Genomic DNA, 13,877 nt, shown 5'->3' with positions numbered 1-13,877 from the left:
AGAGGCGACGCGGCGGCACAGGTGTGACTTTTATTAGCATGTAGGTCGCTGGGCCCACAGCTTCCCGGCGGAGGGCCTTGGAGAAGAAATTAGGGTTAAATCCCGGCTTGCAGCTTGGGCGGGGCTGCCCAGCGCTGGCGGGGCGGCCAGCCGTGGGCGGAAAACCTTCAAAACTTGCGTGGACCTACCCTCTGCGCTCCCACGCGCCTCCCAGCTGAGGGACAGAAGGGTCCCCTCTGCACAGGCCTGCGGAGACTTCCGCCCACACCCAAGATGGTCGCCAACGGCGACAGGAACCGGTGGAGTTCGGGATGTGGGGACGGTCACTGGGAGGGGGCGGAGCCTCGCCTCCCCAAGTTCCGATCCCACCAGGACTGGATGAAGCGCGTCCAGCTGGAGCTTTGCCGCATCTGCGACGCTGTGCCCGCGCTCCTCGGGCGAGGAAGTCCCTTGGGGTGGGAGGAGGAAAAGGGTTAAATTAATCGGCTTACCCTGGCGGATCGAATCAAGTACCTCCATTTCCGGAACCCAGTGTAGAGGAGATCCGGGGAGATGTAAAAGACCACGGCCTCCAGCATGTCCTGTACCAAATGGTCAGGGAGCCAGCCACAGAGGACGCTTAGGCCCTCAGGAATGGGGACTGGTTAGAGCCAGAGCTGGGGACTGGGAAAATGCCTAGGGATCTAAGTGGAAGAGCCAAATATCTAGCACCTAGAAGATGGGACCGCAATTCAAGAATTGACGTGTGTCCCACGCGATGGCGCACGCCTGTAATCCCAGAGAGGAATTACAGGGAGGCTAAGGCAGAGGATTGAAAGTTGGAGACCAGCCTCAGCCATTTAGCCAGATAGTGTCTCAAAAAACGGGGGGCACCGGGGATGTGGCTTGATGGTCAAGGGCCCCTGGATTCAATTCCCAGTACCCCTCCCCCCCAAATTGAAGAAATATCCCAAGAGCCTCGATACCCGAAAGAGGCGGTCCAATGATTTAGGACGCGGAAGGAACTTGCGGGTAGGAGGCGGTCCGGGACTACAGGTCCCAACGTGCCCCGGGATATGACAGGACCTGGCGGGTAAAAGGTGATCCGGGACTACAGGTCCCAGCATGCCCCGGGACAGAAGGCGGTCCGGGACTACAAGTCCCAGCATGCCTTGAGACGTGAAAGGACCTGGTGGGGGCAGGCGGTTCGAAATACAGGGCAACGCTTGCCGCATGTCGCAGGGCCAGCGCTCACCTTAAAGGAGCCCTCGAATTCGTCGCTCATCCTCCGGAGCTCGCGGCCGTAGCGCTGTGCAGCCCAGAGATTGGGGGGCGCCGAGCGCGAGCGGCCGCGGAAGGGGCTGGGCTCCTCTTCCATCCCTTCATCCAAATCGGTATCTGCGGGGTACGAGCTGTGGCGACTCCGGGTCTCCGTAGCCCCAGCGCCTGCAGAATGGTTAGCGGGTTGGGGCGAAGTAAATCTCTGCTCCTCTGCGTCCCCCTAGCTGCGAAACCCTCCTGGGTAAATGGAAGGAAGCTCGGGGGCTTTTGTGGGAAATCGAGTTAAGGCCTCACTAAACCCGCACATCTTTGCTAAGTGCCAATAAGGGTCGAGGCCTTTTAGCCCATTAAATAAATGATTTTACACTGTGCTTGGAACTAAAGAGGCAGTGGTTGTAATTACTAGGACTAGGGAGGCGTCCTGCACAAGATCTGCAGGGGTCTCCAGAGGATGAGAACCTGGCAGCAACACTGATGCATCCTTTATCACACCTGCTTTGAAGAAAATGTCCAGAACTGTTGACTTTTATTTTTCTGTTTTGGTACTGGGGATTGAACTCAGGGAGGGACACTCGACTACTGAGCCGTATACCCAGCCCTATTTTGTAGTTTATGTAGAGACAGGGCCTCACTGAGTTGCTTAGCATCTCGCCATTGAGGCTGGTTTAGAACTCCAGATCCTCCTGCTTCAGCCTCCCAAGCCGCTGGGGTTACAGGCATGCACCATTATGCTGGGCTGTTTGTTGACTTTTTTGATGTGCCGTTTATGGAACACTTACTATGCATTAATTCCCTCCTAATCTTCCTACCCACCCTGAGAGTTGAGTACTACCACTGTCTCCGATTTACGGATGAGATGACCGAGGCTTAGAGAAGACTTATAAGCCCTGAGGCTCGAAGTCCCTAGGTTTGATAGAATCCAGGGTCCACTGGGATGGACCTCATTCCTTGTCCAACCATCTTTAACTCTGATGAAACAACTTCCTCACCTTCACGAGGGCCTAATCCTAGCCTTTACTCCCAGCAGGTGTAAAAGAGTCACACCTAATAAGGAGTGTGGAGATGCTCTGTGAATGGCCAGCACTGTAGGTCAGTATATTCAGAAGGATCTCTGTTGTGAGGTCTGATCTGGGTACCATGTGCCACTCTTGACTCCTGCCAACTATACCTTGCTGCTCACACCAAGACCTAGGAATACTTCCAGGAGCAGAAAACCCAGAGCTAAGACAGCCTGGGGCACACACTTGGCATTCACAGACAAGGATGTCGGTCAGGAAGTCTTTGGAGGAGGGAAGATTTAGGCCAGGTGTGGAAGCTGGGGTGTATCAAACAGAACATCTCCCCTCTCCAGACAGACCCCCCGCCCCCACTTAGAAGATGGTGGGAACCAAAAAGACCCACCCTGAGGTCAGGCAAGGGTACCTCAAACCCTCAGAAGAGCCAGATGGAAGTAGCTAAATCAGGAATCAACTGGGATGGGGCTGGAGTGCCAGGAACAGAAAAACTCCTGATAAAAAATGGGCCTCTCCAGGGCTTGAGTTGTGGCTCAGCTGTAGAAGTGCTTGCCTCGCATGTGGAAGGCACTGGGTTCGATCCTCAGCACCTCATAAAAATAAAATAAAGGTATTGTGTCCATCTATAACTAAAAAAAAAAATTCTTAAAAAATGGGCCTGCCTGCTTTTCATGTGGGCAGTGGAGCAGGGATCAGTAATTCTGTGGGTTCAGCCAGAACCATGTTCCTGCTCCGGGACCTTGAGCCCGTTGGGGTCTTAGTGTATTTCTCTGTGAAATGGGGGCAGTCCCTGTCTCCCAGGACCACTGGGAGAACACAGGAGAGCATCCCACCCTGTCCTTGCACATCCCCAGTGAGGCAGACACCAAATCCTCCCTATCTTACAGATGAGGAAATAGAGGCACTGAGAGGTTAAGAACTTTCCTGAGTCACAGTGGCACACCCTGCCTGCCACCAAATGTCCAGGCAATGTCAGCTTCTGAGAACTCAACATTTGATACGTGCAAGTCACCTGAGTGATGACTTTCCAATGAGTAGTGCTAACACTATCACTCTCCCAGGAATTAAGACAAGCAGAAGAGGCCTGGAGGATAGCTCAGCGGTAGACCACTCACCTAGCACGCTGGAGGCCCTGGGCTGGATCCCCAGCACCACAAACACAATGAAAAACAAGCATAAGGGGCTGGGGATGTAGCTCAGTTGGTAGAGTGCTTCCTCACATGCACAAGGCCCTGGGTTCAATCCCCAGCCCAAAATAAATAAATAAAAGCATAAGAACACGGGCTAGGACAGATTGGATGTTTCCAATGTATGAATTCATTTAGTCCTCATCCTGTGCTAACAGGAAATTTCCTCACAGTCACCATTTTACAGAGGAGGAAACTAAAGCAGGACAGGGTAATTTGCCCAAGATCATACAGCAAGTGGCAGGGATAAAGCCAAGTGTGGTGGCGCAGGCCTGTAATCCCAGCCACTCCAGGAGGCTGAGACAGGAGAATTGCAAATCTGAGGCCATCCTCAGCAACTTAACGTGACCCTATGGACTTAGCCAGACCCTTTCTCAAAATAAAACAAAAAATGGATTGGGGATATGGCTGAGTGGTTAAGTGCCCCTGGGTTCAATCCCAGGTACCAAAACAAACAAAAACAGCTCAAAGCCTGTACTATGGGATGGAAGATTCTCAGCAAAGCCATGAATTTGGCAATATCAAAATGATGCCTATTTGCATAAAATGAATTATTATTTTGTAGTACTGGGGATCAAATCCAGGGGTGTTCTACCACTGAGCTATATCCCTAGACTTTTTTTTTTTTTTGTACTGAGGATTGAACCCAGATCAATTAACCATTGAGCTACATCCCCAGCCCTTTTAAGTTGTTTAGGGTCTTGCTAAATTGCTGAGGCTGGCCTCAAACTTGTGATCCTCTGCCTCAGCCTCCTGAGGAGGTGGGATAATAGGTATGCCTCACCATATTTAGTTGGGAAAACCAAAAGTATCTGTTTACTGGGGCAGGGGGGCGGATCCAGAAGATTTTCTGTGAACTCCCTAGGGAAAGAGGTCAGGTGTGCCTAAGCCAATTTCCCCTCTAGGGGAAGGGAGTGCTAGAGCCTGGGTGGATACCCAGTCCTGCCCACTCAGGCCATCCACCTGGAGTTTAGCCTGAGGCAGGATAGGGTGTGGGAGGGGACTGTGGCCTGGCAACTCACCTCCAGCTGTAAGCTCTGACTTACCCCCCAGGCTTCTGGGCAGCAGGTGGGGCCCAATACTTCCACCTTCCTGCGGCCACAGGCTCCCTCATAAAAACAGAGCAGTTCAGGCACTTAGAAGCTGTGAGGCTTCCCCACTAGGCAGGGCCAGGCCCAGATCCCATCTTCAGGATGCTAGGCCTCGCAAGCCCTACTACCCTGCCCTAGGAGGCAGAGGTTGTGGCCCCAGTGCTCTGTCCCACCCTGACCAGTGGCCTCACAAGCCATCAGCACCCTGTAGCCCCTGTGGGCTTAGACAGCAGGCCCCCACCCTGTCAGAGGGGATGAAATCAGAAAGCTCTAAGATGGGGGATGGTTACTATTTTCTGTCAAGAGCTAGGAAGCAAATAGTTCAGGTTTGGTGGCCACAGTCTCTGGGACAATTATTCCACTTTACGCTCACAGCTTGGAAGAAGCCACAGCCATACGGAGCTGACGGTACATTGCGGTATTCCACTACAGCTTTATTCGGGACACTGAAACCTGAATTCTATGTAATTTCCCTTGTTAAAAATACTGTTCTCTGGATTTGTGTCCACTATTTTAAAAAGTGAAAAATCGCTAGATGCAGAGCCACAGGCTGTAATCCTGGCAACTGAGAGGCTGAGGAGAGGATAGTAAGGTCCAAGCCAGCCTCAGCCACATTTAGCAAGATTCGTTCTCAAAATAAATACCCAGCTACTTGGGAGGCTGAGGTATGAGGGCCATTTGAGCCCTGGACATTCCCAGGTGCCCCAGGCCCAGCAACTGCACCTCCAGCTTTAAGCTCTTCTCGGCCCATTCTTAGACACAGAGATTTACCAGAGGCTGTGGTCTGCCAGCCCCTGCTGTGAGCCCAACTTCAGCCATCTTCCCTTTAAACCTCCAGTGGGTCCTACTGAAGGTTTTTATTGAAGGCCACGGAGACACAGGGCCGCAAGTGCTTCTGCACCTTCCCCTCCGCACTGTTGGTAAAAGGCATCAGGTCCTTCCTGCAAGGGAGGCCACCTGAACTCCCCTTTAACAATCCAGCAGGAGCCCAATGGCAGGAAGTAGAAGGGCAAAGAGATCCAATGTGAGCTGCCCTGCCCAGGTAGAAGGTTCCAGGCCACACAGTACAGGCAGGCCACTGGCCCTTGTGATCTTTTTTTGGAAATCACTTGCTTTTAAGAACTGATTATTAAATCAAACAGAAACATTTAAACTGGGTGTGGTGTCACTAGCCTGCAATCCCAGCTCCTCAGAAGGCTGAGGCAGGAGGATCAAAAGTTCAAGGCCAGGGCTGGGCTATGGCTCAGTAGTAGAGTAGTAGTAGTAGTAGTAGTAGAGGGCTCACCTACTACCTGTGAGGCACTAGGTTGGATCCTCAGCACCACATAAAAATACATTGCATGCACCTATAACTAAAAAATGAGTATTACAAAAAATAAAAAATAAAATAAGTAAAATATAGGGGGCTGGAACTCTAGCTCAGTGGTGGAGCACTTTCCTAGCATGTATAAGTCACTGAGTTTGATTCTCAGCAAGGCATATAAATAAAGAACAATAAAGCCCCATTGACAACTAAAAAAATATTATAGCTGAGCGTGGTGGCACACACCTTTAATCCCAGCAATTTTGAGAGGCTGAGGCAGGATGATCCCAAGTTCAGGCCAGCTTGTCTCAAAATAAAAAAATGAGAAGAGCTGGGGATATAACTCAATGGCAAAGTGTCCTTGGGCTCAATCCCAGCACCAACAGAATTTTTAAAAAGCTGTGTGCCAGCCTGTCATCCCAGCAGCTTGGGAGGCTGAGGCAGGAGGATCAAGAGTTCAAAGCCAGCCTCAGCAAAATCAAGGCCCTAAGCAACTCAGTGAGACCCTGTCTCTAAATAAAATACAAAATAGGGCTGGGGATGTGGCTCAGTGGTCAAGTGCCCCTGAGTTCAATCCCTATTACCAAAAAAAAATTTTTTTTTCACTCAAAGTCCCCACAGACTGAGTGGGGCCTCAACTACCCTTCCCCACCTCCCTCCCCTGGGAGGCACACTAGCTTGAGGCAGTTTTGGCACCTGGGCCTCCCCATCTGCTCTTCCCTGTATCTGGAAAGGTCTTCCCACAGACATCGGAATGGCTCACCCATAGCCTCTTCCAGCCAGGCCTCCATGTGGCTTCTTCCCAAGAACCACCCCAGTGACTCTGCCAGCCCCCAGGACTGTGCTTCTCTGTACTCTCTTTTGTGCTCCGACCCCAGCACACACCATCTTCTAATGCATTCCGTGTTTCCAGCCCATCTCCCCCACCTCAGTAGAATGCGTAAGCTCTACAGGGCAAGGACTGCTTCCCGCTCACTGAGGCACCCCAGCAGCCAGAACGGCATGTGGCACATATTAAGTTCTCACCATGCAGCAGAAGTGAGGGCTGAGGATGGGGAGGGACAGCCAGGTGGGGGTGGAGAACGGAGTGGGTGTGATCAGAAAAGCAGCAAGCTGGAGATATGGATGTTAAAGCAAGTGTGGGAGGCAGAGCAGGAGCCACAAATGGGGAGGGGGTTGTTCAACTTCAGAGGGCCATGACCTGACTTGGCTTTCACAAGACCTCTCTGTTCCAGGTGCCAGCCTAGTGCCAGGCACCAGGGAGATGTAGGCTACTGAGAAATGCCCAGGCCCTCCTGTGCCCATCCTTCCATATGACCCCAGTGTTTCCCAACTCCCACACCAGTCACAGAGCCTGGGAGGGCTGTCTTCCACTTGGGGATCAACTGCCCTTCCCTGGTACAAGGGCAGCTCCCTATGGGTGAGCCTCAGGGTGGAAAAGCACACACCTACCTGGTGGGAGGCTCTATCCCAGGGAAAGGTGGCACCCTGTGGCAGGCATCAAGCAGTCTTCCAACCCACCTCCTATTTAGGTAATACCAAGCACGAGTGACCTTAGGAGAGTCACTTCCCTTTCTGGATCACTGCCTGCCTTTCACCGATTTCTGTTCCTGGTCCCATAACAACAGATGCCCTTTTTGAGCATTTACTATGCACCATCTCTATAATCAATGCCTTCTGCACATTCCTGCCAATTAACTCAATAGTACTACAAAGTGGTGGTGATTGTTTGGCTTGCAGAAGAGGAAACCGAGGCTCAGAGAAGTTAGGAACTCCCCTCAAAGCTTTCAGTGAGTGTGGGTGCAGCTGAAGTATAGGGAGTGATTGGGCTGAAGGCAAAGTGGATAGGCAGGTGGTGTCAGTGGTGGGGAACCTACCTCCATGGTTGCTGCTGCTGGTTGCCTGCCGCTGCTGGTGACCCGTGTCCCTGGGGAGGCCTGGAGCCAAGCCGCAGCCTGGTGGTTGATTCTTGTAGGGGCCTGGCCGGTCCCCTGCGGGGCTGGGGCCCAGGCCCCCTTCTGCGGAGCTGGAGTCTTCCTGCTCACTGGGCTCAAACTCTGGGATCTGGAACATGCTCTGGGCTGCGAGGACAAGATGACAGGTAGTTAGGGTGCAAAACTGGGGAAACGGCGGCGGTGGGAGACAAGGGACAGTTGTCCCTTTCTCCCTCTAATACCTTAGCTCATTTAGGCCCGCCGGTCCTTCCAGGCCCTCATCTATCTACTGCATCTGGTCGGGCAGGGAGCTCGGGGAGTTGCCCAGGACCTAAAACTCCCCTTGGGGCCCAGGTGCTCGGGAGCAGCCCCAAACCCCTACCTAGGCCCCGCCCCTCCCCGCCCTGCCGGTGGTTTGGCGCACAGGTCTCACCCCAAGCCCGTTCTCAAGGCCCCTGACCCGGGCCCGCCGCCTCCCTCTAAGCACTAAAAGTGCCCGGCCCAGGTTTCCTGGGTAACGGGAACTGTCACCGACCTGGTCCAATCAGCTCTCGGAATGAATCGCGGGTTGACCCGGAGGCGGGGCTACTCCAGGCCGGGTGCCACCCTCGCCGCCGACCTGCGGATCCTACCGCCTTCCTCCCCGGTCCCTCCTTCCTCTCCGGTCGCCCTGGCTTCCTCGCGCCTGGAGCGTGCGTGGAAGCGATGAGGGCTTTTTCTGGGATCCCCATTTGGAACCTGGAGGCCTGCTTCTGCGGACGAATCCTTCAGCCCCCCAGGGCCTTAATTTCCCCCGTGTAAAATGGAGATAATGACACCTCCCTCGGGGGCCGGTGAAAATTTTGTAAACAGAGTGGTGATTACTGTGGATGAAAGCACTTTGTAAAGCCGTAATTGACGCTCAGCCGTCGGATGCAATTATTGCTGCTGTTATTGCTTCGCCTGGACCGGGTGATCGGTCGGGAAGTCCCACTCTCTCCTCCTCCTCGCGCTGCCCGCATCTGGGACCCCTCCCAGCGCCATCTCGGGAGCACTTAAGATAAGAGAGGGCGCCTCCTCTCTGGCAGGATGAATGCCCGGGCGCGGGAGAAGCGGCGGGGGCCCCTGTGAGAGCGAGCCGTGGGGCTCTCGGAGCTCTGCGGCTGGCAGACAGCGTGCAGGAGGCCGGCCAGGTGAGCGGGCCGGTGCCCGGGGTTGCAGGCCCGCCGGGGGCGTCCGGAGTCCGGGGGTCGGGGCTCAGGGGGCGGGGCCGGGGGCCATCTTGGCTATGGGCGGAAGTTTCCTTCAGAGACTCAGTGAGGGGAAGTGGTTGTCGCCCCCACCCGGGCGGCGTGATCCTAGTTTGAGGATAGGGAATTTAAGCGTGGGAACGGGCGGTGTTCCTAAGAAGCAACGGCCGGCAGCCCAAGGCACGGCCCATCCTGGCGCACGTTGGGTGCGGCGGTGCCTCGGCGTCTCAGCCGCTTGCCGGCTCCCGTAACCCCGGGCACCCGTTGGTGGCGCAGCCCGCGCCGATTCTAGAAAGGTTCCACGCCGGGCGCGGCGCCGGGCTGCGGAGCCAGGGCCGGCCTCTGCGCAATTTGCGTAGCGAACGATGCCCGCGCAGGCGCAGGAGGGGGCGGAGCAGCGGGAGCCGGGGAGCTGGAGCCCCGGGTCCCGGCGACCGGAGCCCGCTCCCCCAGCCGCGGCCTGAGGATTGAGCATCGGCCTTTCCTGCCCCCCGCGGCTGGAGGGTGGAGGCGGTGGGCGGGGGAGAACGGCTGGATTCTCAAGGACTGACAAAGAAGCCCCCATACGGATTATTGGAGGAGAGAGAGCCCCCAAGCTTGGGGAGGGGGAGAGCCGGGCGTTGGGCGCCCCCGCAGCGATCACTGCCCTAAGCTGACCGGTATCGGCCGGCTCTCCCCCTCCTGCCAGGCCGACTTGAGCGACCAGAGCCAGGGACTCCTCTCCTTCAGCCTCTGCATCCCCGCATCCCCCTGGCTCTGAGGCCAGCCCAGGGAGAGACACCCCAACCCCCCACCTCCTTTGCCCAGGAGAGGACTGCCCTTCTACATCCCAGAGCCAGGGGCCCAGGTTGCCTGTGTCTCCCAAGGCAAGGGTCTTTCTGTTGAGGAGGAAGGCCCTGGCCAGCCACAACTTCTATCCTTCTGAGTTCCCATCTCTTGTCACTGCACCCTCCGTATTTATTTCCCTGCCCCCTTGCCAGTCCTCCATCTCTTTCTCTGGGATTCAGGCCTCCTTCCCTGACATGGAGAGTAACCTGTCTGGCCTGGTGCCTGCTGCCGGCCTGGTTCCTGCCCTGCCGCCTACTGTGACCCTGGGGCTGACTGCGGCCTACACTACCCTGTATGCCCTGCTCTTCTTCTCTGTCTATGCCCAGCTCTGGCTGGTGCTTCTGTATGGGCACAAGCGTCTCAGCTATCAGACAGTGTTCCTGGCACTCTGTCTTCTCTGGGCCGCCCTGCGTACTACCCTCTTCTCCTTCTACTTCCGTGACACTCCCCGAGCCAATCGCCTGGGGCCCTTGCCCTTTTGGCTTCTCTACTGCTGTCCTGTCTGCCTGCAGTTCTTCACACTGACGCTCATGAACCTCTACTTTGCCCAGGTAATTGTGGTAAGGGGTGGGGGATGAGAGGGGCAAGTCTCAAGAGCCCAAAGGAGTGATGAGCATCTCTGCTCTCAGGTGGTGTTCAAGGCCAAGGCGAAGCGTCGGCCAGAGATGAGCCGAGGCTTGTAAGTATTGGGGCACTGGTGGGCTCAGCCCCAGGTCAGGGGCAGGGAGAAGCCTACTTTTCAGGGCTTAGGCAAGAACGACACAGGGAATGTTTGTGAAAGAGCTTGGAAAAGCTAAAGCACCTGGCACAGATGGCTCAGCAGAGGCTTGCATACGTGAGGGTCGACAGTAATAGAAACAGTTGTATACTGTGAGGGGAAAGGACACCAGTGTCATCCATGATGGAGAAAGAGCTGGAGGCTCCAACCCATGGAAATCACAAAGCCCAGGTGCATTTCTGGGTGACCTTGGGCTGCAGTACCCCTGTCACTGCACATTGTCTTCCAGATCATAAAGAACTTTCACAAACATCTTTCTTTTAACAACTTACCTAAGAAGTTCTTATCTTTATTTGCAACTTGAGGAAACTGAGGCCCAGCCAGATAAAGGAGCGTGTTCAAGGTCACAGAGCTGGCAGGAAGCAGAGCCAGAGCTCAGATCTAGACTTCTGACTTCCAATCTGGTGTTTCTTTGCAAGATGCCACAGCTATCCCTCACCTTCTGACCTCTTTGGGCCTCAGTTTCCCAATCTGTAAAACTGGAAGAGCAGGTTTCAGCCTGGATGATCTGAATTCTGACAGACACTGGGGTCTCCTGAGGGCGGTAGTGTGGTTGGTGAATGCCAAGGGCAGTCCATGGTCTGAGGCTGACTGTGCTGTGGGCTGCAGGCTGGCCGTCCGAGGGGCTTTCGTGGGGGCCTCGCTGCTCTTTCTGTTGGTGAACGTGCTGTGTGCAGTGCTGTCCCGCCGGCGCCGGGCACAGCCCTGGGCCCTACTGCTGGTGCGCGTCCTGGTGAGCGACTCCCTCTTTGTCATCTGCGCCCTCTCTCTTGCTGCCTGCCTCTGCCTGGTTGCCCGGCGGGCCCCTTCCACTAGCATCTACCTGGAGGCCAAGGTAGGGCCACAAGTCCTGTTGCACAGGTATCCTTGGGGATCTTTGGGCAGTGGTCATCAGGGTACAGAGGAAGTTGGGAGCCTCCTCTCCCTGAGGATCCTCTGTTGTCATCCATGCCAGGGGACCAGTGTGTGCCAGGCGGCTGCAATGGGTGGCGCCATGGTCCTGCTGTATGCCAGCCGGGCCTGCTACAATCTGGCAGCCCTGGCCTTGGCGCCCCGGAGCCGGCTGGATGCCTTCGATTACGACTGGTACAATGTTTCTGATCAGGTGAGTGTTAGGCCGTTTACCAGCTGTGGCACCTGCTCCCAAGCTGGCCTTGCTCTGTCATGGTGCTCCTCGAGTAGGATTGCAGACTGGCACAAGCTCCTGCCTTCCCACAGGCGGATCTGGTAAATGACCTGGGGAACAAGGGCTACCTGGTGTTTGGCCTCATCCTCTTTGTGTGGGAGCTCCTGCCCACCACCCTGCTAGTGGGCTTCTTCCGTGTGCATCGGCCCCCGCAGGACCTGGTGAGGATCTCCATTCCCCTCGATGGGGCTAGTGGAAAAGAATGGACCCTGGGAATCCTGGGCAGGGGTCCGGGGACACCTGTGGGGGATAGGAGAAAGCACTGACGACAGTGACATCCCTCCCCCCCCCCAGAGCACCAGCCGCATCCTCAATGGGCAGGTCTTTGGCTCCCGTTCCTACTTCTTCGACCGAGCTGGGCACTGTGAGGACGAGGCCTGCTCCTGGGAGCATCGCCGGGGGGAGAGCACCAGGTAGGAGTCCTTCCTGGCTCCTGGCCTGCTCCATCAGCGGTAGGATTGGAGAGCCATGTCCCCCAGCCCCCACCCCACACCTAGCCGTTGTTTCCCCATCTGTTTCAGGTGAGGCCCCCTCTGGGTTCCTAGTGCTAAGTCCTCCACCTCCCTCCCTGGATGCAGTTTACCCTGGACCCAGGGGGGCGGGGTTGTAGGGATTCTGAGCCTCTCTTCCCTGCCATTCTCGTGAATGTGGCTCTGGTCACTGCCCTGGGACTGACCCTGCTTCTCTGCCTGCAGCATGTCGGGCAGCCTAGGCTCTGGCAGCTGGTACGGCGCCATCGGGCGTGAGCCAGGCTGGTGTGGGGGCAGCCAGACGAGGACCACTCCTCTGCTCTTCTCCCAGGTGCCAGGACCAGGCGGCCATCACCACAGTCTCTACTCGACCCCACAGACGTGACCCCCCTTGTGCTCCCCCCCAGAGCACTCAGACCCCAGTCCCCCTCACCCCAGGCCCCTGTGCCACGTTTATCTGCCGCTTCTTGCCCAGAATCCTGGGGGCCATGACAGCCACCCCCTCTGGCCGGCTCCTTGCTGCTCCTGTTGTAGTGAGCTAGTGCCGTTGCCCCGAGGATGGGAGGGCGCGGCCCTAGCTGCCAGATGCCTACAGCGCCCTGGCATGACCTGCCACCTCCGCTTCCACACTGGAGCCAGCTACCTCTCCTGTGCCTGCCACTCAATAAAGTGTCTGTGCCCCTCTTCTGTTCACCTGTTGCATCTATGTTTTGGGTTGTTCTCACCTTTGCCTGTGTGGTCACAAGCTGATCAGACTCTGGCCCTTAAAGTGGGCTGCTGGGCTAGACAGGGCTATTCACGTCACCAAGGCTGGAGGGCACAGAGAGGGAGGGACCTGCAGCCATCAAGGGGAGGCTGCACATGCTTTGGTTCTAGAAGCTCTTCTGGGGTAGGTTCCTCCCATTCCTAACAATTTCTTCTCTTTTGTAATATCTTCCTCAAGATTCCCCCACCCCCGTGGTTCTGAGAATTGAACCCAGGGGTGCTCTACCACTGAACTACATCTCCATCCCTTTTTATTTTATTTTGAGATAGGGTTTTGTTAAGTTGCCCAGTCTGGCCTTGAACTTGTGATCCTCCTGCCTCAGCCTTCTAGGTAGCTGGGATTACAGGCATGTCTTACTTTTTTATTTTCCCTTTTTTAAAATGGGCTCTCACTGTATTGTCCAGGCTGGCTCTGAACTCCTGGACTCAAGCAATTCTCTGGCCTCAGCCTCATTGCAGGTAGCTGAGACTAGCCACCATGCCCAGCCCACAACATCTCCCTGGGGCTGGGGCTGTAGTTCAGTGGAAGAGCACTGGCCTAGCATGCACAAGACCCTGGGTTCAGTCCCCTGCACTGCCCTCCCCCAAATCGCATATTTTATGAAGCTGAAGCCTTCCATTTTTTGGTCAGGAACTAAAGCCCTTCTCCTGAGCCCCAGTGCACTGTGGTTATGTGACTGGTGCATCAAAGTGATGGGGTTTGTGGAGGCCTGGTTGGTTTCTCTTTCACCACTCCTAACCTAGCCTTCAGGTGCCAGGGCTCAACGAGGACTGACAGAGAAGGTGTTGATGTGGGATAGAACAGTATCTGGCTCCCAGTGAGGTGTGGGTTT

The 13,877-nt window shown here is 55.6% G+C and overlaps 2 protein-coding genes across 5 annotated transcripts; one reads left to right on the top strand and one right to left on the bottom strand.

Moving 5' to 3' along the window:
* Positions 1-20: 20 nt before the first annotated feature.
* On the bottom strand, positions 21-8,607 carry Bad (BCL2 associated agonist of cell death). 3 transcript variants are annotated; one of them, XM_026414432.2, is made up of 4 exons: positions 8,324-8,607; positions 7,732-7,935; positions 1,235-1,425; positions 21-449 (listed from the first exon to the last, which is right to left on the bottom strand). In XM_026414432.2, exons 1-4 carry the CDS (start codon positions 8,517-8,519, stop codon positions 324-326), a joined length of 717 nt encoding a protein of 238 aa, XP_026270217.1. In that variant the 5' UTR covers positions 8,520-8,607; the 3' UTR covers positions 21-323. The 3 variants fall into 3 exon arrangements, with proteins under 3 accessions (XP_026270217.1, XP_026270218.1, XP_026270219.1); XM_026414433.2 differs by lacking the exon at positions 8,324-8,607 and adding an exon at positions 8,222-8,300; XM_026414434.2 differs by lacking the exon at positions 8,324-8,607 and adding an exon at positions 8,031-8,154.
* A 549-nt stretch (positions 8,608-9,156) lies between these two features.
* Gpr137 (G protein-coupled receptor 137) lies at positions 9,157-12,970 on the top strand. Of its 2 annotated transcripts, none has more exons than XM_026414430.2 (7): positions 9,157-10,396; positions 10,475-10,524; positions 11,233-11,458; positions 11,579-11,728; positions 11,842-11,970; positions 12,104-12,222; positions 12,611-12,970. In XM_026414430.2, exons 1-7 carry the CDS (start codon positions 10,040-10,042, stop codon positions 12,819-12,821), a joined length of 1,242 nt encoding a protein of 413 aa, XP_026270215.1. In that variant the 5' UTR covers positions 9,157-10,039; the 3' UTR covers positions 12,822-12,970. The 2 variants fall into 2 exon arrangements, with proteins under 2 accessions (XP_026270215.1, XP_026270216.1); XM_026414431.2 differs by having other exon boundaries at positions 9,160-10,396; positions 12,505-12,758.
* Positions 12,971-13,877: the final 907 nt, after the last annotated feature.

Source organism: Urocitellus parryii, chromosome 4, assembly GCF_045843805.1.
Source record: "Urocitellus parryii isolate mUroPar1 chromosome 4, mUroPar1.hap1, whole genome shotgun sequence".
NCBI classification, from domain to species: domain Eukaryota; kingdom Metazoa; phylum Chordata; class Mammalia; order Rodentia; family Sciuridae; genus Urocitellus; species Urocitellus parryii.
The sequence above is the reverse complement of the archived record's forward strand: the minus strand, read 5'-3'. Positions and strand labels throughout refer to the sequence as shown.

Excerpts from the sequence above, each read along its gene's own strand:
- Gpr137 (XM_026414430.2), top strand. The coding sequence starts at position 10,040 with ATGGAGAGTAACCTGTCTGGCCTGGTGCCTGCTGCCGGCCTGGTTCCT. Across the intron at positions 11,729-11,841 it reads GGTACAATGTTTCTGATCAG|GCGGATCTGGTAAATGACCT; the intron begins GTGAGTGTTAGG and ends GCCTTCCCACAG. Across the intron at positions 12,223-12,610 it reads CGCCGGGGGGAGAGCACCAG|GTGCCAGGACCAGGCGGCCA; the intron begins GTAGGAGTCCTT and ends CTCTTCTCCCAG.
- Bad (XM_026414432.2), bottom strand. The coding sequence starts at position 8,519 with ATGGGGATCCCAGAAAAAGCCCTCATCGCTTCCACGCACGCTCCAGGC. Across the intron at positions 1,426-7,731 it reads CAGCAGCAGCAACCATGGAG|GCGCTGGGGCTACGGAGACC; the intron begins GTAGGTTCCCCA and ends ACCATTCTGCAG. Across the intron at positions 450-1,234 it reads AATTCGAGGGCTCCTTTAAG|GGACTTCCTCGCCCGAGGAG; the intron begins GTGAGCGCTGGC and ends TCCCACCCCAAG.